The sequence below is a fragment of the Dermacentor albipictus genome, chromosome 4 (genome assembly GCF_038994185.2).
Source record: "Dermacentor albipictus isolate Rhodes 1998 colony chromosome 4, USDA_Dalb.pri_finalv2, whole genome shotgun sequence".
Taxonomy (NCBI): domain Eukaryota; kingdom Metazoa; phylum Arthropoda; class Arachnida; order Ixodida; family Ixodidae; genus Dermacentor; species Dermacentor albipictus.
Genome location: NC_091824.1, coordinates 65,364,889 through 65,388,124, shown reverse-complemented (window position 1 = coordinate 65,388,124; position 23,236 = coordinate 65,364,889). Strand labels below are relative to the sequence as shown.

The window sequence follows — 23,236 nt, the reverse complement described above, 5'->3', positions numbered from 1 at the left end:
TTTGCATCGCGTTTATTTTTCAGAAATAGCAGCGACGTACTGCACCGTACATTGAACTTAAAGGGAAGCTGAAAGGTTTTCCAGAAAAAATGAGTGAACATGTGTACATAATGGTTTTCAACCCTCCGAATTCGAATATCGTATCGAAATTGAGCGAAAGAAAGCGCAAATATATTTTATTTCGACGAAAAGTGCAGCAGCGGACACGCCCAGCTCGCGCGTCTCGTTTCCGCCTGTGATTGGTCGGGCGACCCGTGACGTCAACTTTAGCGACCGAGCGCTGCCGCTCCACATGAAGCGCGGTGCCAGGTAGTTTGGTGCCGTAATGGAAAATTAAGAGGTAATAGAAAATTTAGAGAGACTGCGTTTTTCTGAAGAGTTCGGCGTTGCTCCCTACATGTACGAGCCGATTGCAAAGAGCCGGCCACTCGAAGAAGCAAACGATGCTGGTGCGAGCAGTGCTTTCGACGAGAACGAAAGCGAAGTCTTGGGATCTCCTCGTGTTGGAAATGCTCTTTGGTGAGTATGTTTTTTGCAAAGCGATCTAGTGATCTCGCCGATCTTTCGCCGGTCTAGTGAGCTCGTTTCCGGTCAAACAACTGCAGTGTTGTGTTTCTGCATGCCTCCTCGTGGAACGTAAGCGGGGATGCGATCGTCGGCATTTGTGCGCTGTCCAAAGCTGTCGGCAACCTACAAAGACGGTTCAAACGCGTGAAAAGCTTCCCGGTTCATGCAGTACGTGTAGTGACCTTCATCTGTGCGCCATCCGTACACTACTCGTAACCGAAGTCGTAAAGGCGGCGAATTCCGTCGGCTACGTGAGACGGTCGGTTTCTCGCTGTGCGCGAGAGACGGGGGGAGCGTAGCGTCCTGGCGTGCGCCGGCTTTCCAGCACATGCAAACTCTACATTTGCACTGCGTTATGCTATAGCTGCATGCAGGCTGTTTTACAACACACGTGCAAATAGAAAATTCGCGGCGCTTTGCGACGAAACCTGCGTCGAGGGCGGGAAATAAACATGCACCTTCCGTTCAGCGTGCTAACATGAAGGAGCTCGCAGTAAATCAAAATCCAGGTTTGGGTGAGTTCGTGTATTCATAAGGCCTTCCAACACCAGTTATCATCAGTCAGTCCGCACTCGTGCCGTCTTTGTTTTCGTTGCTCCGATCTTTTCGCGCTGCGTTTAGAAAGCCTGCTAGTGGAAATTCTGGTGATAATCGTCGTCACGGAAGTGGTTGGAGCACAGCAGTGTCGTTCTTGAGGGCTTGAAATTCTTTCGCTTTACAGCAGCCTCCCACTTCCTTAAAAGCTTCTTGTCTTGTGGGAAGCAATGGAAGACAACATCGTCGCGGCCGCTGGTGTTCGTGCAACCGTAGGCTGCACAGAAAGACGGCATGATCGGCTCACCACATCAGTTGATGCTGCGCACGTTGACCACCACTCTACATACACACAGACGCACCAACAAAGAAATGCAGGGTCGATCGAAGCAGATTACGACGGCACGCACGCAGAAACAAGCACGGTCAGGCACGGTCGCGCAGGCTGCGAAGGAGCAAAACACTAAAGTTAACGTCACAACACCGCGGTTTCCGGTCTCCGCTCGCATCGTCAGCGTCAGCAGCAGCGCGCGGCATTCGACGGGGGGCGGAGCTACAGCGCAATTTCAACCGACGATTACGTCGCTCCTATTTGAAAACAAAAACCCAAATTTGACCTACATGGTTTATAAGGTTCCGGCATCCGTATATGAGCGTCTTATTGAATTCGACAGACTCTTCAGCTTCCCTTTAAGCTTATCCAGTTTCCCCGCAACCACTGTCGTACAGTAGTACGGTTTCCTTGCCTTCACATGTAACCTCTCCCCCCCCCCCCCCCCGCTCCCTTGTATGGGAACTGCCTCTTCTCCTTACGTCCCCGCTGGACTCGCACCTTAGTAGAAAGGGAAGCGCTGCAGTTTCTGTAAATGCTTCTGAGGGGAGTCACGTATAATTGCACCTGTCAAGAGGCCAATGTCGCGACGGCCAGGGAACTCCATAGGGCATTGTGCACATTCGACGCGGTGGGGAGAAAACGAGTTCCTCCAGTCTCCTCTCTCACTCCAGTCATGTATACACATGCTCTGAATCACCTCCCGACGTGGTGCGCCGGACAGCAGCAGCCACAGCGGCCACGGCAGCAGCAGCAGTAGCAGCAGTGGGAAAGTCGAAGGAAGAGGCAAAGAAAGCTTCGCTTTAAAAAGTAAGTGGAACAACAGTGCCTATCTACCGCAAATATGACGGCGCAAACCTCAAAACCAGTGCCATCCTCAATATTTACTTAAGTGGTTGTGCCTTAGAAAGCTACAACTTGTAAATTGAGATATGTGCCGTAAAGCATGTGATGACAAAAATGATTTAGTGAATCTTTCTTGATTAGTGAATTATGCATTTGGATTTCTCCTGCGAGTAATTTCTGCCGCTACGAGTAATCCAGCTGAAGGAATACGATTACGCCATTCGTTACAGGCAATATTTTAAAAATCTGCATGGTCCAAAAAAAAGATAAACGACTCCCGGGCCCGCTTAGGCCCCGCGGACTCGCCGACTGACGTTTCGGACGCTGGACTTGGGATCCCACTTGTGCAGCGTGCTGGGCCGTGACTGCGACTCGCTGAGGGCACAGGTGGTGATGACCTTGGCGCACTCGACCGCCTGCTCGATGACGGACTCGACGTAGGGGCGCAGCGAGGCCCGAACCTCGGGGTCGTGCAACTTCTCGCGGGGGATCGTGAACTGGCGAGAGCTGGAGAACGCCGATGGTTCCTGCTGGAAGTCCCGGTACACCTCGCGCTGCTGCGGCGACATGCTGTCGCGCAGCATCGACGGTATCTGCGCGACAATGGACAGAGAGAGGATCCGTTCATCATGGTGTCGACATGCCGCGACGGGGTCGGCCCGACACTGCTTTCACCTATCGGGTCGAGTCCATGTTAGTTCAGGTGAGCTCCGTGCTAATTTGGTTGGTGTAGTCACGAGTTTTTGCTGAGTACGTCACTGTTCCCGTGTAAACGGAAGATGGCGTCATGGTGTTTTTCTGTGACATCTTCGAGACGTAGCACTATTATCGCACCAGCCATAACCTTCAAGTAAATCGGCTATACGCACCCGCCATGCACACAGATACGTTGTCCCCCTCTGTCTTTTCATGTGCAGGAATGTAAGATTTTGTGCCGCAGGCAAAATATTCGGTTAATACTAAATTATTCCTGCGTATTTACTCCCTTTATTTAGTACCCCCTAAAGAATGTTAACTGAGTGAAACGAGCAGGTCTATTCATGGAATCACCATGACACCAGCGTCTCGGCCCGACTGTGCTTTTAAATATTGCATACGTTTATTAGGTTATATTAATGCTGAATTCGTCAGATATATTAGGGCTTTTTGGTGATGATGCTACTGATCACGCATAATTACAGGCAATGACCGCATGGTTCTTCAACTTTGACGCTACCAGATTAGGTTATTCAGGTATCTTTTCCAACGAGCAGATATAACAATAAGAAGGTTGTAGCAAAAGATAGCGGTCATGACGTATTTCCAGCTGCACATTGACTTACGGTGTATGCCACCAGCAAAAGCATGGCCTTCGTATTTTGTGCGTATTACTCAGAGGAAACTGTCTCTAGGGCATGGATTTGGACACCCCTTTTTTCATGCTATGATAACTGGACAGAAATCCGCCCACTTCCTCATCATTAGCTATTCCCTCGCCACAGATATGGCAGAACATTGAAACTTTGCCCGCTAATGCTAATGGAATGCATGTGCTTTTGCGGCAATGTGCAGCTGAGAGCTGCACTAGCTAACGACTGCGACATGGCACTTTCTTCGTGTTCCACAAACAACCTTCGAGGCTGGTGATGTCTGCGCATGAATTTTGAAAGATGCAACAGACACGGTGTTGTGGGCATCAGAGACGGTGTTGTGGGCATCGAATTGAAGTTCTTGAGGAAATGCGGTATCCGCTTTGAAAGGCTGCTGCTGTCGCAGTAGATGAGTTTAGAGCGACAAGAACTGTTGAAATCTGCCGAGTGCTCTCTTTTCATATTTTGTGTGAGTGGGCGTAGTTTCGAGTAAAAGTGCCTTACCGATTCGCACCGAACTTTATTCACTATTACTCAAGCTGGTATTCACCGTTCTATTTAGATCCAAAATCGAAATTTAGGCTATAGGGGACGCCGCATATCAGGATCCTCTGGGTCAATTTGGACCAATATGTCAGTACACGAGCATTTTTCGCGTTCAGCCCTCATCGAAATACTGCCGCCGCGGACGCGGCAATAGCGCCCTTGAATTCGGGCTATGCAGCAGGACGCCGCCATCCCTGAACCACATTGATGCGTGAAGAGGCAGTGGTACTAAAGAAAACCCGGAAACAGTTACTAACAAAAGGCTAGCAACAGCTAACTTATAACCGTAGAGTTCGTTAACTAGGTCAGCAGGTTTGTTGCATGAATGAGCATCGAGTTCGCTGAATCTCTTAGCACGTACTGAGTTATACACTGTGTAACTTTTCATAGCGCGCATGAGTACACGAAACACGACAGGCGTCATGCCAACACATCACCATACGTCATCAAGGGCCTCAATACTGCGCTACGGCGCAAGTGGCCCATACTGCAGTTTATATCAGTGATATCAAGGGCAGAAATAGAAACACTGATCCCATAGGCGTTTCGAACAATTACAGAAGATTGTGCATTTGTCAAGTAATCGTCCACAATTAGTTGTTCAGGAAAGTGGCACGGAACTCGTCTAACTCAGCATCATCAAAAAAAGAAGAAAATTACGGCAGAACTCATCTCATGATGACTGCCGATGGTAATGCGAATAGCAATCAAGCAATGTAGCGGCAGATCATGTTCCTGAAGGCACCTTCACGATGGCGCTGGCACGACAACGGCCTAATGGCAATGGAATGACGACAAGTGTTTGTTTACAATCATGTGACGATGATTGTATCGTGGAACCTGTATGACGACGATGGTGAGAAGATGACGGCATGACGAGAGTCGAATGATGGAACTGGAGTAACAATGATGGCACGACCACGACGGCATTACGCATAAGGGCAATGGAATGACGACAAGTGTTTGTTTACAATCATGTGACGGTCATTGTATCATGGAACCTGTATGACGACGATGGTGAGAAGGTGACGGCTTGACGAGAGTCGAATGATGGAACTGGAGTAACAATGATGGCACGACCACGACGGCATTACGCATAAGGGCAATGGAATGACGACAAGTGTTTGTTTACAATCATGTGACGGTGATTGTATCATGGAACCTGTATGACGACGATGGTGAGAAGGTGACGGCTTGACGAGAATCGAATGATGGAACTGGAGTAACAATGATGGCACGACCACGACGGCATTACGCATAAGGGCAATGGAATGACGACAAGTGTTTGTTTACAATCATGTGACGGTGATTGTATCATGGAACCTGTATGACGACGATGGTGAGAAGGTGACGGCTTGACGAGAGTCGAATGATGGAACTGGAGTAACATGATGGCACGACCACGACGGCATTACGCATAAGGGCAATGGAATGACGACAAGTGTTTGTTTACAATCATGTGACGGTGATTGTATCATGGAACCTGTATGACGACGATGGTGAGAAGATGACGGCTTGACGAGAGTCGAATGATGGAACTGGAGTAACAATGATGGCACGACCACGACGGCATTACGCATAAGGGCAATGGAATGACGACAAGTGTTTGTTTACAATCATGTGACGGTGATTGTATCATGGAACCTGTATGACGACGATGGTGAGAAGGTGACGGCTTGACGAGAGTCGAATGATGGAACTGGAGTAACAATGATGGCACGACCACGACGGCATTACGCATAAGGGCAATGGAATGACGACAAGTGTTTGTTTACAATCATGTGACGGTGATTGTATCATGGAACCTGTACGACGACGATGGTGAGAACGTGACGGCTTGACGAGAGTCGAATGATGGAACTGGGGTAACAATGATGGCACGACCACGACGGCATTACGCATAAGGGCAATGGAATGACGACCAGTGTTTGTTTACAATCATGTGACGGTGATTGTATCATGGAACCTGTATGACGACGATGGTGAGAACGTGACGGCTTGACGAGAGTCGAATGATGGAACTGGAGTAAGAATGATGGCACGACCAGGACGCCATTACGACGACGGTCTGGCAATTGAAGTACGATATCGACTGCCCGAATATGATGGCATGAAAAGGGCTGCATAATCACGATTGAGTAACGACAGTACGATTATATACATTAACGAAGAAACACCGACGTCGATGGAACGAGAGAAATGGTATGACGACCGCATGACGACAATGGGATAATCTAACTGAAGTGATGACAATGATAAAAGTACAAAGCGACGACGACATAACGAAGACTGTGTGACGAAGATGGCGTGATGACGATGACATTACGAGAGTCGGATGACAAAATCAGGAATGTCGACGATGCAACTACGACAGCATCACGACCCCAAGCACACACCTAGTGGCGCAAGATATCATAGTACTGATGGGTCGGAGTAGAGGGTGTTGCATCGCCGTAATTCTAGCTTTGTCACCACCCGCCTTGATTGCTCAGTGGCTATGGTGTTAGGCTGCTGAGCACGAGGTCGCGGGATCGAATCCCGGCCACGGCGGCCGCATTTCGATGGGGGCGAAATGCGAGAACACCCGTGTACTTAGATTCAGGTGCACGTTAAAGAACCCCAGGTGGTCGAAATTTCCGGAGTCCTCAGCTACGGCGTGCCTCATAATCAGAAAGTGGTTTTGGCACGTAAAGCCCCATAATTTTCTTTAGCTTTGTCACCCGATACTCGTTATGCCGCCATTGTCACGCCATTCGTCATACAGTCATTTTGCATTCTTTGTCACACCGCCATAGTGATGCCCCGTCGTGGTCGTTCAATCGCCTTCACTACAGATTCGCCATTAGACTCTCGTCATGTCACATATATATTATATATATCGCGGACGGATTGATAGCCGTCGCCATAGCACATTTGGTAGTGAAACGCACGCGCGTATCGGTGGTTGTGGTTACGTCCCCCACCGGCGACAAGTTGCCTTTTCGTCCACTTTCATTTCCCATTTCCTTTAATATTCTCTACATTGCAATTTCAACCGCAGCTGATTTCCCCTATACTTTCCTTGGCTTCATTGTCTGTTGGCGTTATATATGCATGATTATGATTATATATATATATATGGAGAGAGAGGCAGACAGATTTAAAACTGCTGAAGTAGTCAAAGAATACTGTTCGCCTTATTAGACATATCATGACACTAACGCATTAGCAAAATAAACGTCAGGAAATAACAGACCACTTTTGTTAAAGATATTTGCAGCGTGCGTTTACTAATTGGACACCCACGTCAATTCTCCAATAATATTATAGCAGTATGATAATACTGCACGATAGCAGCATTTCGCAGTAGTCAGATCGTACGGTTAGTAACAGGTCAAAAGTGTTCACCGACGAAGCAGCTGCAATCGTTTTACGAACTTAAAAAAGCGTACTCACGTGCAGGAACTGCGCCTGCTGGAAGTCCACGGACTCGTTCACAATCGACGAAGCGATCGTGGACGAGTGCAAAGTCGAGACGTCGATTTCACGGTGCGCTCTAGGCGACATGGGCAAGGGCAAGCATACTCCATCGGAAGGAGAGAAGGGCGTCGACCTTGTGTCGAAGACCGAGACCTCTTCGGGCGCGGACTCCTGCTGCTGGTTCGGATGGCCTTGCTGTAAAGCGAAGCACCACACAGCCTTCACATGGCAGACGGGCAACTTACCATGCTGGCACAGCGCAGACGTAATACTGGAAGACGTAGGCATTAATAACGTAGCGCTCACCGTTTGTGACATCTAGACCGAGACAATGTATAAGGAGTCGTCGCTCCGTATCCCGCTCCTTATCATCTACCATTCACGGTCGGCCGTCCCTGGCGATAATAGAGACTGTTAGCCTGTCCGCTATTCCGGTAAACGGGAGTGGTTTGGGCGTATTACCGGATTTGCGGGGGCGTAAACGTGAGCGGCCAGAGCGGTGCAGCCGCCTGGTAGCGTAGAGTTCAACCACACAAACACAGGGCTAAAATTGCAGTAACTCACTATATCCTGCTTCGCTGCTAGTGCAAATTATTGGCAGCCGCGTAATTGTGAACACGATTACGCCACTGTCGAAAATTGACACCAGCAGCTAAGCAGAATATAGTAATTAGCTTTGTGTTTGTGTGGTTGAGCTTTGCGCCACCAGCTAGCGCCACTAATCTGACCGCTCACGCTTACGCGCCCGCTAAACCGGCAAACCGCCCGCGCTTGCCGGTATGGGGAACCAGCGCTGGATAGGCGGCGCGTCGAAAAGAGTGCGTTGCACGCCGCCCTGGCGACGAAACGCGGCATATTCCAGCCACACAACCAGACGACACACACACATACGCAGCCGTATTGTACTTCGTATGTTCCGTTTTCGCGTGGAGTTTTGGAGTTTTTGTAAAGAAACTAGCGCCATCAAGTGAAGAAATGACGAAAGAAGCTTTTTAAGCTTTATATATTTTTCACAGTGCGTCGCGGCGAGCACGTGTGTTTCTTTAACGGTTGCGTCGTGTATCGATGCCATGCTTGCGTGGCTGCCTGCCTCGCAAATCTAGCAGTTATGGCTCCGGTCGTGCTGCGCTATGGTTTCGTAAGTATTCGTTGGCCTGAAGATATTCCATATTTCTCTGGCTAGACAAAAAATTCTGATGTTACTTCGCCACAGCAGTCAATGGAGAAGAAAGCTTTATCGCATCAGCTGACTCGCGAAAGCAAAGGTTTGAGTGCTCCGCTGCTTGATCCGTAACAATCCTGGCTACATTTAGCACTAAATACATAAATTTGCCCGATGCATCTCAGCGCCGAGTCCTCATCCGCATGCGCATTTTTATAAACACATAGGTGGCTTAGTCGCGCGTGCGCCGCCACTATGCGCATACAACTCGTATTACAGGGCAGCTTCCCTCCCACATAATTATTGGCAATGAATGGATAATTTTTACCTTTCGTATCGTTCACTTGGTGCGGTGGCGTTGGAAGGGGCTTGCCGGTGGCATTGCGAAGGAAAAATGGTACATATGCCGGGTGGTGCATGCTATTGCTCATGTTGTTTCCGACGAAATACCGACTGCAGATTCTGCTGTTTGGTACTGTCTTCCATGGCTGACCGTCTTCACTATCGAATAAACCAAGGATACACGCGAAATCTGATTTAGAAACCAGCCCGACACCGCTTGACAAGGCGACAAGACGGGAGCTTACTCCGCTCGCCTGACTGCTTGGATCCAACGCCGCCTCCGTTCTTGTTCGTAGGGTTTAGATGGAAAGACGCAGAAGGATACATCCTCCCTCATCCCGACTTAGTTGTGGCACTTGTATACGCAACAGTATCGTCGGCGCCCTTTTGTTTTCCTTCGACTTTAAGGGCACGCAACGCAATTTTCGTCCGCGGGGGAGGCTGCATTGTGCACGTTCTGACCGCCAGGGGGGCGCTGCAGGCGCCGTGAAAACTCCAGCGCTGGTTCCCCATACCGGACACGCTAAATGTCTCTAATGTGGCTGGATGGAGCGCCGCTATGTTGACTGATGACACACGAAAAAAAAAATTGTAATGGAATGGAATCGTTACATTATAGCGGCCCTTTTCCCGTTGCGTTTTACTACAGCACGAGAGCTAGAATCTAGGCGGCTGACGTGAGCGAAACAGCGACAAAATCAACGCGAAACTACTATGGTACGTTTCTTTTTGAAGGTTCCTGCAGCACAGTGATGTTTCTGACACCATTGCGTCATGACAGTCATAAAATTTCACCAGCCCGCACGCAGCGCCAGAATGTAGGTTTCCTTATGATCCAATGCTCACAGTTGGAAGCAGGAATTAAAAAAAATATGGGGTTTTAACATGCCAACACGATACATGATTACGAGGCACACGCCGTAGTGAACGACTCTGGATTAATTTAGACCACCGAGAGTTCACCGAGAGCTGGCCGGGCCCTGAATTCCGCCCTGCCGTCTGCTAGCCGCCTGGTTATCTCAGATGGTGGAGTGGCTGCCCCGGTAAGGCGGTGGTCCCAAGTTAGAGTCCCGGAACAGGGCGAATTTTTCTTCAAGTGCGAGACTTTTCTTTGGAGGAATCCATATGGGTTTCCTTTATAGCAATTGCTACGATTGTGTGGATGTCTCAATTTCCCTTAATTAATTACTTCTCTCCACCTCGCGCGCTTCCGCAGGACTATCACGTCATACGGTTGCCTTTGCTTCGAATTTGACAAATTCGACTTCGCCCCGCTACCTGCTAGCCGCCTGGTTAGCTCAGATGGTAGAGCGGCTGCCCCGGAAAGTTGGTGGTCCCGGGTTTGAGTCCGGTACCACGGCAAATTTTTCTTCAACTGCGAGGCTTTTCTTTCGAGGTACCCATATGGTCTCCTTTATAGCAGTTTCTACGATTGTGTGGATGTCTTAGTTTTCCTCAATTGATTTTTTTATGCTTGCCATGTTATTTCGAAAAAAAAAATCTTACCTGGGACAGTCCATTAAAACAACTACAATCAATAGTAATTTTGCTAGAAAAAAAATGGCCGAATGGGTAGATTTTTCTAATTCGGAAATCCGAAACCATATTTTCTGACTGAAGTTGCCAATAAGCACCGGCCGAGGCAGCCGCATTTCAAGGGGGGGGGGGGGGGGGTGATGCAAGACACCCGTGTATTGTACATTAAGTACCCATTCAAAAAACCCAGATGTTCAAAATTGACCCGAAGTCCCTCATTACGGCGTGCTTCATATTCAGATCGTGGTTTCGCCGCATAATACCCCAGAATTTATTTTAATAAGAACTTTTACATATTGAATACGAAGGCTTTTAGGTTCAGTAGGCGAAGTTATGATGCGTTTTGCACTAAAATTATTTTGGTATCTTTAATTTTTAAAGACCAATGTTTTAGGTATTTGAGAAAATTTTGAATGCGCATCACATGAAAGGAATGTACTTTTCAGCAATATCTAGGAGATCACTGAGCAAGGTACTAAATAGCCATGATTTTTTAATAAAGCAAACTCAGAGATGGTCAAGCGACAGGTATGGGACACTCCGCGTGGAATGACCCAGGCGCGACCAAGCCAATTGTGACCTCTATTTTATTGCGAAACCCCGGCGTCGGCGTAGTCGTGCGTGCCCTATAAACCGCGCATGCGTGTGTTTGGCGGCAAAAACGACAAAGCGAAGTCAAAGCACCGTAAACGCTACGTTCAATCGACGCGGTGGCGGAGCCAGGGCAGCGTTATGCGCGTCAGTACTATAACTACAGCGTCCCTGCTCTGTGTGTACCTGCAATGCTCTGAGCGGAGCGGAAGTATAGCTGACGTCAAACTGACGTCATCCAATATTCCACTGGACGCTGTGAATAGGCCCACTGATGTCCGTGGGAGGGCGTACGTGCAAGTCTTTCACTGAGGTTCCCCAGATGTTCGACGCCTGCAACGCCGCTGGCGATCCTCCGCACCAACGCAAGCGCTGTGAGGGGCCTGGTATGATGCCAGGACGCCAGGACGCTGCTCCTGCTAACCAGCAGCAGCTGCCCCGCGTGATGGCGCCGCAACAACATTTCGCATACGCCTATATTTCTAACCCCGTCCAAGGAGTCCGCGCGCAGAGCTAAGCATTGTTACCGCTGTCAATAGATGCTAACAGTTCACCCCTTGGGCGAACCGGCCATCATTCATATGATATAGATATGTAACAATTTTTATGGCTTTACCTATGACGCGGGAGACGGTTGCGTAATGAGAAGGCAAATGCCGAATCGGATGTTTCCTAGAACGCTTCACAACATTCTCATTGGATCTCTTTCCCTAACTTTGAAGACTTAGAAATCACATACTCTTAACTTTACAACCGAACATAACGCGACTATATATATATATATATATATATATATATATATATATATATATATATATATATATATATGATTATTACATAATTATGAATGTTAATAAACATTTATTATGATAAATAATACGTGTGTGGTAAATTTAAAGAAGTGCAGCCGCACATATAAAAATTTCAAGGACACTTACGCTTCGCCTTTAAGAGTGGCACGCGATAAAATTCGAAGACCCCTGACTGCTTTTCATGCTTCCCGGCAACTGCAGCTTATGTAACTGTAACGTTTACTGGGAAAAGCTGGCGGTGAACATATGCACGAAGGCATGATTTTTGGTAGAAACGCAGCCTCTTGCGTGGGTCGAACTCCTGTTATTGTTTCGCACTTCTAATATTTCAGTCTAAGGAGAGCTAACATAACAAATATGGGCACTGTTGGTGTTTCTTTTTTTATTATTTTGTTTGTGGGCTGCCCTTCTCAAAATTTCCAGGAATAACTTTGTAAAGAATGAAAGGCAAGGTGTAAGCAACTTTGGTGGTATAGAAGAGTGGTTGGGTACGCGTAGTTCGGAATTTGGTTCGAAATTCTTTTTGCCGAAGCGTCGCCCGACGCTGGATTTTGTGCGACACGGGGCCCCTAGCGCTATCGCGTTAAAAGGGAAAGCAAACATTCAACTTCGACGTATCGGCCGAGGTCCGGCCTTCATCAAGAGTGCGCGATTTCAAGCACCCAAAGCTCAACTTATACCTTTTCTCTGTAAGCGTGAAGCATATAAAAAGAAAGAAAAAAACGTACGACGTCATGGATACCAACAGGCACACATTCAGTAGCATCCACGTGGGAGGGGGCGGGAGAAACATAACATGGAAAGACGCTGCCATTGGAATGCAGTGGGAGAAGGGTCGCTTGTTAGCATAGGGCATGCGAGTGGTCGCAGCAAGCGCTGGGTCAAGCTCCCTTGAGGGCTGTAGAAGATAGCTTCCTTTCTCAGGAGCCACTTATCTTGGCCAGGAGAGTGTTTCTCTCCTTCTTTGTTTGACCTTACTGCAACTTCTGTGACACCCCGAAGACGGTCAATACAACGCCACTTGGTTATATCACACCCATCATGTGACCTCTACTAACTTCCCAGTTCCGCGAGCTGCATTTCATTGTATTCTTTGCACAGGTACGTGGCACCTTTTGTGATTGCGGACGAACTGTCTTTTATAGTCTATGCGTGTATGAAAAATAAAATAAAAGATCGATGAAAAATTACACAAGGTGCAATAATAAACCTCGATATATAACAGAAGGGCGAGAATAATCCCTAATAAACGATGTGGAACTGTGCATACAGCTTCATAAACATGCTATACATTATATACCATATATAACCGTTAGTAAGTGCATAAAACAGACAGGGAAATATTCATTGATCCACCGAACATGCCGGTAATATTGGAACATATATCTTGCTACTTGAGCATACACGTCAGCCTGCCTATGCTATCGTTATTTCGCCTAGAAAGTGCGCTGATCTTGTGTATTGGGAAAGACTCGCAAAGTTCTCTGTTGTAGTGAGTGGAGAGCCGCGATTTCAAAATAGCGACTTTGAATTTTTCGAAAGGATGGCCTAGTGTGTTCCCCTATTTGGAAAGTGGGAGAGCTGCAGTCTAGATTTTACATACGATTTGTGATTATTAAACAGTAGCGCAAAAGGGGTTACCGCTTGTCCGATGTATTCTGCGCGGCAATTGCACATTCCAGGAGATATACAAAGTTACGAGTGTCGCAGTTGTAGTCTCCCTAGATTTCTAAAGAAAATGAAGACGCGGTGCTGTTGGTAACATTACCGCTACTTATCATGGATCATAGTTCGCATCGAAGTTTTCCGCATGGTGCGCAGCCTTTAATATTAGCCGAGTTAATTTCGGAGGACGTGACAATATCTCAGAGGTTGGTGACCCTGCCGTATACCACCCCCGTAGGTTCAGGAACAACTCAGCGCATTTTCACGATCTGTTAGAGTATGTCATGAAGTTTCCGGAGGATACGATTTGTGTTAGGAGTTGATGCTGCACACTTGAGGATAAGTCCGTGAATCTGGGGAAGCTGGTTCGCTGTTGCTAACCTCATGACGATCAAGGTTGCGTATTTTTCTAATCGCACCGCTGATAACGCAGGGACGATAACGCTGTCGTAGTAAGTCGTTACGAAGATTTTTCACAGTTCGATGCAAAGTCCTCTTTTTTGGTACATATGTCCGCTTGAAAGGAAGCGCTTGGATGTGTGTATGTATGTGCACACACACACACACGCACATATATATATATATATATATATATATATATATATATATATATATATATATATATATATATATTGTCGCGCAGCAGTTATCACGACGTTTATTCCACGTCGAAGATGCGGCGAACCGACCACGCCCACAGATCGCGCGGATCACACTCAAGAGCAATCCCCACAAGCGATGATGATCGTGTACATATGACATATGACAAAGAATAGCTTATAAATGTCCAGAATATATATATATATATATATGGCGTGGAGTGTTTTATGCGTTCTGTTGCGTTCCGAAGCCCACCCTAAAATTTTTAAGTTGCGTCTAAAATCAGCTGGGAAACACCTTATATCCACGCTGAAGGGCATCAAATTTCTCCGTGCAGTTATCGCAAATGAAATTGATTTAAATTAAATCTACTCAGCACTATGTTGTAAGAATTGCAGCGTTAAAGCCACCCGGTGCTCAAGAAATCTTCCCTTAGTGGATATTCCGAGACTATAACGTTTTGATGAACCTGGAAACGTTTAACGCTAGAACGTTATCTAGTGAGGCGAGTGTAGCAGTGCTATTGGAGGAATTAGAGGGCAGTAAATGGGATATAATAGGGCTCAGTGAAGTTAGGAGGCCAAAAGAAGCATATACAGTGCTAAAAAGCGGGCACGTCCTGTGCTACCGGGGCTTAGCGAAAGAAGAGAACTAGCAGTCGGATTCCTGATTAATAAGAATATAGCTGGTAACATACAGGAATTCTATAGCATTAACGAGAGGGTGGCAGGTCTTGTTGTGAAACTTAATAAGAGGTACAAAATGAAGGTTGTACAGGTCTACGCCCCTACATCCAGTCATGATGACCAGGAAGTCGAAAGCGTCTATGAAGACGTGGAATCGGCGATAGGTAGAGTGAAAACTAAATACACCATACTAAAGGGCGACTTCAATGCCAAGGTAGGCAAGAAGCAGGCTGGAGACAAGGCACTGGGGGTATATGGCATAGGCACTAGGAATAGCACGGGAGAGTTATTAGTAGAGTTTGCGGAACAGAATAATATGCGGATAATGAATGCCTTCTTCCGCAAGCGGGACAGCCGAAAGTGGACGTGGACGAGCCCGAACGGCGAGACTAGAAGTGAAATAGACTTCATACTCTGCGCTAACCTTGGCATCATACAATATGTGGGCGTGCTCGGCAAGGTGCACTGCAGTGACCACAGGATGGTAAGAACTCGAATTAGCCTAGACTTGAGGAGGGAACGGAAGAAACTGGTACATAAGAAGCCGATCAATGAGTTAGCGGTACGAGGGAAAACAGAGGAATTCCAGATCAAGCTACAGAACAGGTATTCCGCTCTAACTCAGGAAGAGGACCTTAGTGTTGAAGCAATGAACGACAATCTTGTGGGCATCGTTAAGGAGTGTGCAATGAAAGTCGGTGGTAACTCCGTTAGGCAGGATACCAGTAAACTATCGCAGGAGACGAAAGATCTGATCAAGAAACGCCAATGTATGAAAGCCTCTAACCCTACAGCTAGAATAGAACTGGCAGAACTTTCGAAGTTAATCAACAAGCGTAAGACAGGTGACATAACGAAGTATAATATGGATAGAATTGAACATGCTCTCAGGAACGGAGGAAGCCTAAAAACAGTGAAGAAGAAACTAGGAATTGGCAAGAATCAGATGTATGCGTTAAGAGACAAAGCCGGCAATATCATTACTAATATGGATGAGATAGTTCAAGTGGTTGAGGAGTTCTATATAGATTTATACAGTACCAGTGGCACCCACGACGATAATGGAAGAGAAAATAGTCTAGAGGAATTCGAAATCCCACAGGTAACGCCGGAAGAAGTAAAGAACGCCTTGGGAGATATGCAAAGGGGGAAGGCAGCTGGGGAGGATCAGGTAACAGCAGATTTGTTGAAAGATGGTGGGCAGATTGTTCTAAAGAAAGTGGCCACCCTGTATACGCAATGCCTCATGACCTCGAGCGTGCCGGAATCTTCGAAGAACGCTAACATAATCCTAATCCATAAGAAAGGGGACGCCAAAGAACTGAAAAATCATAGACCAATCAGCTCACTGTCCGTTGCCTACAAACTATTTACTAAGGTAATCGCAAATAGAATCAGGAACACCTTAGACTTCTGTCAAGCAAAGGACCAGGCAGGATTCCGTAAAGGCTACTCAATTACAGACCATATTCACACTGTCAATTAGGTGATAGAGAAATGTGCGGAATATAACCAACCCTTATATATAGCTTTCATTGATTACGAGAAAGCGTTTGATTCTGTCGAAACCTCAGCAGTCATGGAGGCATTGCGGAATCAGGGTGTAGACGAGCCGTATGTAAAAATACTGAAAGATATCTATAGCGGCTCCACAACCACCGTAGTCCTCCATAAAGAAAGCAACAAAATCCCAATAAAGAAAGGCGTCAGGCAGGGAGATACGATCTCTCCAATGCTATTCACAGCCTGTTTACATGAGGTATTCAGAGACCTGGATTGGGAAGAATTGGGGATAAAAGTTAATGGAGAATACCTTAGTAACTTGCGATTCGCTGATGATATTGCCTTGCTTAGTATCTCAGGAGACCAATTGCAATGCGTGCTCACTGACCTGGAGAGGCAAAGCAGAAGACTGGGTCTAAAAATTAATCTGCAGAAAACTAAAGTAATGTTTAACAGTCTCGGAAGATAACAGCAATTTACAATAGGTAACGAGGCGCTGGAAGTGGTAAGGGAATACATCTACTTAGGGCAGGTAGCGACAGAGGATCCGGATCATGAGACGGAAATAATCAAAAGGATAAGAATGGGCTGGGGTGCATTTGGCAGGCATTCTCAGATCATGAACAGCAGGTTGCCATTATCCCTCAAGAGAAAAGTGTATAATAGCTGTGTCTTACCAGTACTTACCTACGGGGCAGAAACCTGGAGGCTTAGGAAAAGGGTTCTACTCAAATTGAGGACGACGCAACAAGCTATGGAAAGAAGAATGATAGGTGTAACGTTAAGCGATAAGAAAAGAGCAGATTGGGTGAGGGAACAAACGCGCGTTAATGACATCTTAGTTAAAATCAAGAAAAAGAATTGGGCATATGGGCAGGACATGTAATGAGGAGGGAAGATAACCGATGGTGATTAAGGGTTACGGACTGGATTCCAAGGGAAGGGAAGCGTAGCAGGGGGCGGCAGAAAGTTAGGTGGGCGGATGAGATTAAGAAGTTTGCAGGGACGGCATGGCCACAATTAGTACATGACCGGGGTTGTTGGAGAAGTAGGGGAGAGGCCTTTGCCCTGCAGTGGGCGTAACCAGGATGATGATGATGATGATGATGATGATGATGATGTTTCGAGCTATCCTTATGATGAAAAGCAGTGGCCGTGCCCTTAATTTCCCAGAGTGCCGTCCTTACACGCACTGCAAGGCGGCCCTACTTATGTAAAGCTTTCGTCGAGGGAAAGATATGGTGTTGGTAAAAAATGAGTCAGCTAGACTTGGAGAATTATAACTCAAGCAATAAGAAATCACGGCAGAACTCACGTCACGAAATGTGGCGACACACCGTATTTCTTAAGTCATGTTTGTTTAGGATATGTAGCGGTCACTTTGAGACTTCTGTGGATTCGGCTATACGCGACATAATTCGGTATCGTCCAACTTTGCTATTTCACTGGCTTGCTGCCAAGGTCGCCCGTAAGCACGGCGGCATGACGACGACTGTATGACGCAGACGCAGTGACAACCGCTAACAACACCCGCCGTGGTTGCTCAGTGGCTATGGTGTTGGGCTGCTGAGCACGAGGTCGCGGGATCGAATCCCGGTCACGGCGGCCGCATTTCGATGGGGGCGAAATGCGAAAACATCCGTGTGCTTAGATTCAGGTGCACGTTAAAGAACCCCAGGTGGTCGAAATTTCCGGAGTCCTCCACTACGGCGTGCCTCATAATCAGAAAGTGGTTTTGGCACGTAAAACCCCATAATTTTTTAACCGCTAACAACGAATAACGAAGGAATGACTGTGGTGAAACGACAAAAGCGATACGATGACGACAGTGCTGTGATGATTCCTAAATGCAGACAGCGTTACACCGACGACAGCTTGACGTCGACAACACGAGGACAACGGGATTACGACCAGTGTATGACGTCGAGTGTATGACGACGACCGTATAGTCATGACCGAGTGAGGAAGCTGGAATGACGGCGATGGCACAACCGCGACTGCACGACGACGACGGAATAACGACGGATGGATGACAGCGACTGTACGACTACGACGCAATGACGATGACGGCATCAGAACGGTGTCATAATCATGATTGAATGACTACAGCATGATTACGATAGAAGTACAAAGAAGGAACGAAGCGGACGGTTCGACGAAGGCGGTTAGACGACTAAGGCACGGAACCGACGCGATGACGTTGCTGAAGTGATGATGATGACGGTAAAACGGCGGCGTGATGATGGCACGACAAGAGTTCGAGGATGAAGGTAAAATGACGACGACGGAACGACGACTGTTTGGCAACGATGGCGGGACGATGATGGCATGACGAAAATCGGATGGCAAAGTTGTAATGACAACGGGTAAACAACCATGACGTCATCACGGCCACGAGCTTGGGTCCCAATCTAGTAGACAACTTCCGCCAGGCACTGGGTCGGTGTAAAATCAGATCAGATTTAATCAGACCAGATCAAGTCAGATCAGATCAGACAGACCACGGAAAGCGCGTGAGGTACCCTAAGAATGCCAATTGCATTATTCTGGTGTGTCGCTGAGGGTCGAAAGTACTAATCAAAGAATGCTAATCGCGTTAAATATCATTCAGATTCAGGGCACGCACATGCATGTTAGCTAAGCTTTCGTGAAGCGGATAGTTAAATTGTAAAAAACTGCTCATCTTCCGCACCTTGTGTTGCAGCATAGTGCTTAGGTGCCTGCTCGGCAAGACGCAGAAACCACCCTCCATACACGCGACCCACGTGACCACCGCCACCGCGAGGTCGCAGCCTCAGAGATTGGCGCATTTTATTCGACGAGAAATCATCCAAGCACACGCTCCAAACCCAGGGGGAAAAGGTTTTCAGCGCTTTGATTTAATAAAGGAACTATGTACATAAAGGTTTATTTGAAGCAGTGAGGATATCTAGATAGTTTGTTGCCTCACTGCATAATTTCGTTGAGAATGGATCCGGCCACCGACATATCTGCAGGGGCAATGTAGTTGGCTATATTTGCGTCGGTTTGTTAAATGCATACTGTACTTCGCGTGTCATTCGGCTAGACACCGTCATCCTCATCCTCCTCCTCCTCATCATCATCATCATCAGCAGCAGCAGCAGCAGCAGCAGCAGTCACGGCTAGCGAATTCCAAGAAGGTTCGCAAAGACAGCATCCCTATGAAACTGAGGCTCCATTCGCAAAATTACGAAGCGCTCCCTGAATATTCAACTAAACATAGTTTAACGTACTATGAAACAAGTTATAAGCCTTAATTACCTTTGGCTGCCTATTCGGTCTTGGTGATTTCGCGGATATCCCTTTCGGCTGCAGCGCAGATAGATCAGGTGTCCTCGTGTGGGAGCCGTGACGTCTGTAGATGGTCTTGGACAAGGACTTGCTCCTAGAAATTTTCAGTACACAATGTTGTCCCGAAAAAGTTTAACAAAATTTTGTTTTAAAAAAAAGGGCTATACAGAGTTTCAGAATATGCGTTCGAAATACCTCCAACATAGCGGAAAATGCAAATTCCTCGGCACTGCTTTTACGAAAAAGCACGCATGCTAAAATAACGAGGTAGCAATTAGACAAGGTAATTATACAAGTTTGAAAAATTACCTTTTTTAACCAAAAGAGCCAGACGATTGTTTCTAATGCAAGACATGAAGCCCGTCATCGGGATACTTCATAGCCGTTTACAGGTATGCAAAAAGTCGACACTACTAATTGCTCTAGCGTAATAAATTCCGTTTGATTTCACCCCTTCCACCCTGCCTCCCCACGGAAAAAAAAGTCAACACTGAACTGCTGGTAGAGCGCAAGTTTCACGCCGTAAGCAGACGCCCACGAATGACGCGACCGTTTACGCTTCACCGCCGAGTGAGCATGACCTGACCGAGATCACGGCTGGACAGTGACGCTCACTTCATGCTCGCCACACGGTTATGATAAATATATTGATTTGTTTAATTGCTCACTACTTCGGGTCATTTCAAAATGTATGCCTCGGTGATATGAAGTCTATCCAGAAAAAAATTTACCGTCATTGCGATACTCCCTAATGCGAAATTTGAGCGCAGCTCTATACGTGTTTTCATTTCGCGATATATTGGCTGGCGCGGACAATCTGTCTCGCGTGGCACGTTGCAAACGGAGCGAAGTGTGGCGCGACTGCCTCGCTAATTCAGAGATCGCAAGATGCAGCGCGTGGGTGACGTGTGGGCGCCTAAATGTCGCCTAAATATCTCGTCCTTTCTACACTTAGGGAATCTGTAACGCACTTTCTGAAGCACCCTGCAGAGAAGTTGGACAAACTGCGCTCGCCCCACTGTGCCGCAATCGACAATCAATCACAACGCCAAAGAACTTCTCACACGCGCGATTACTACACATCAACAAGACATTCGTTAGCAGTGACTTTGTGCCGATAGATTAACAAACATGAGAAACGTATAGCGGTTGCAATGCCAGATTATGGCATCGTAAGGTATGCTCTAGTGGCGCAAGTAAACACACACCCACGCGCACGCGCGGCGCTTATACTAATTTTCTTCGTGGGTGTGTGTGCGTGTACGCGTGTGTGTGTGCGCGCGCGCGCCTGTTGTCTTGTTTGAACTATATTCGGATACCTAACACTGAGCTCAACTGTTCTTCAAACCCTTATACATTCGTATTTGACGCAGCGTCGTACCATGCGGTCCGTGACATTAGTACGGTTTTCAACACGCACATACCGAGGTTCTCTGCTTCTTCATTTTCGTTTCGCGAAAGTTGCCTAGTTGAACCGGCAGCCCGGTCTTTCAATCCTGCGGTGGCTTATGTACGGATCCTTTTCGTACGATTGCGTTAATTTTCGAGCGAAGCTTATATTGACTCGCAAGTGGCGTTGTCGTGGTCATGCAAAAAAAAGAACAGTTGCTCCCAGAGCAGAGCAGCTGCAGGAAAGGGCGGTTTGATGATTTGACAGCTGCGCCGGCGCCGGAGCGTGAGTCGTTAACGAGGATTCCAGCCGCATAGGAGCGCGCTCACGCCACGCGCGCAACCAATCAGAGCCGTTTTGCTTCCGCCGGGGAGGGGAAGGGCAGGAAAGGATTTCGCGCGCGATGCGCCGGCTCCGTCTCCGTTCATTCTCAGAAAACGGATGGGGCGGCCACGCGTTGTGCGTTCCTTCAAGGAACTGGCAGCCTTCGATGAGCGGCGGCGAGAACTCGCCGGTGAAAGGGCTCGCCGTCGGCGCACCGATCCAGCCGTTACAGCGGCCCGAGCCCAGGCTGTCCGACATCAACGAGAAGATCCCGAGATGAGGGAGCGGGAGGCCGAAGCAATCCGGCACCGTTACCCGTTGTTTACTATACCGTGACGAAGGTCAGGTGCACGCAGGACAAGCTTCGCTTGCCCCATTTTCCAGTAGGGTAAGGGTTGGTCATTTTTTTATCAGCCCTCGGTATACGAGTGGCCGATAGGGGCAATAACGTCGGCGTGGCGTCCTGCCAGCCACTGACGACGGGCAAAAAGACTGGAAAAATTAAAAGAATCGGTGCATAATACGGCGTCTTCCTGACTCGACGAAGGAGCAAAAGAAACACTAGACGTCTCTAGAAGCAGCGTTGGGTAAAGAGTGAAATAGAAGGAAAAGTAAAAACGGTTATAAAAATGTCCGACGATTACGATACTCCCTAATGCGAGATTTGAGCGCAGCTTCATACGTGTTTTCATTTCGTGGTATTTGAGACAAAGGAATTTGAGCCCAAAATCACCGGCAGTGTACCAGTGCCGTGAGCGCCTTCGCAGAAGGACGGGCCGCTAGTATGGGAACGCTGGCATGATGAACGACATTGGATCCAGCTGTGAAAGACGACAACGAAGGCGCGAGCGATATATTCAGACAATGAATTTGAGACTGAAGTCACCCCACGGGCTAAAAAGTTATGGTGTAGAACACCATCCGAAGAGCTCGAGAGTAACACCAACCCTCGCTATCGCTGTCAGGCTAAACTGCTTCATTTTTGTTCGCCCATTTTATGGCCTACGGGCCTCAGGATCGAAGCCCTCCGTGGATTGAACGAGTGCATACACTGCGTTCAAATGAGAAAGCGTTATCGGGTAGTCCCATAGAAATTAAAGGAGCGTACTCACATGGTTAAATAAGAGCAGGCGACGGCGAAACGGTGGGTCTAACTGCTAACTGAAGGGCGTGTCTGCGAAACCAAGATGTCGGAGAACGCTCACAGCATGCGATCGTGCCTGCGTGACACGTTCTTTCTTCTTTCCTTCTTCTTTCTCCCTCTCGCTCGCGCGCGCGTGCACGAAAAAAAAAAGAAGTGCGCTAGCAGAAATAGCCCATTCAAAAAATTTAACTCTGCTGTTTTACGCGCCAAAGCCACGAGGCACGCCGCAGCGGGGGACTGCGGTTTAATTTGGTCCACCTGAGGTTTTTAACGTGAGACCAATGCACACCACACCAGTGTTATTGCGTTCCACCCGTATCGAAATGCGACCGTCACCGCCGGGCTTTGATTCCTTGACCTCGTGCTTAGCAGCGAAACACCATAGCTACTAATCCACCTCGTCGGGTCACGCGCAATACCCATAAGGCGGCGCCATCTTGTTTGGGACTTAGACGCGGGAGAGCAGGCGTCAACTTCAAATCGTTTGTCATTACCATTCAGTGAACGTTTTATTTCGCGTTCCAAATTTTGTTCTGT

At 47.6% G+C, this 23,236-nt stretch overlaps 1 protein-coding gene across 9 annotated transcripts in view; it reads right to left on the bottom strand.

The window, feature by feature from the left end:
• The window catches only part of LOC139059127 (beta-adrenergic receptor kinase 1-like), a 56,843-nt gene extending 33,856 nt beyond the window's left edge, over positions 1 to 22,987 (bottom strand). For 3 of the 9 annotated variants that reach the window (XR_011513938.1, XR_011513937.1, XM_070537058.1), the window contains exons 1-4: positions 22,668 to 22,965; positions 19,812 to 19,935; positions 7,609 to 7,827; positions 2,593 to 2,871 (exon numbers count right to left, since the gene is read on the bottom strand). Coding sequence is in view for 3 of the 9 variants with exons in the window: in XM_070537058.1 (XP_070393159.1) it covers positions 2,593 to 2,871; positions 7,609 to 7,827; positions 19,812 to 19,935; positions 22,668 to 22,669 (624 nt within the window). In the remaining 6 variants the exon portion in view is untranslated. Of the gene's footprint in view, positions 1 to 2,592; positions 2,872 to 7,608; positions 7,828 to 19,811; positions 19,936 to 22,667 lie in introns of all 9 variants that reach the window. The other 6 variants (XR_011513941.1, XR_011513939.1, XR_011513940.1 and 3 more) reach the window with 4 other exon arrangements.
• Positions 22,988 to 23,236: the final 249 nt, after the last annotated feature.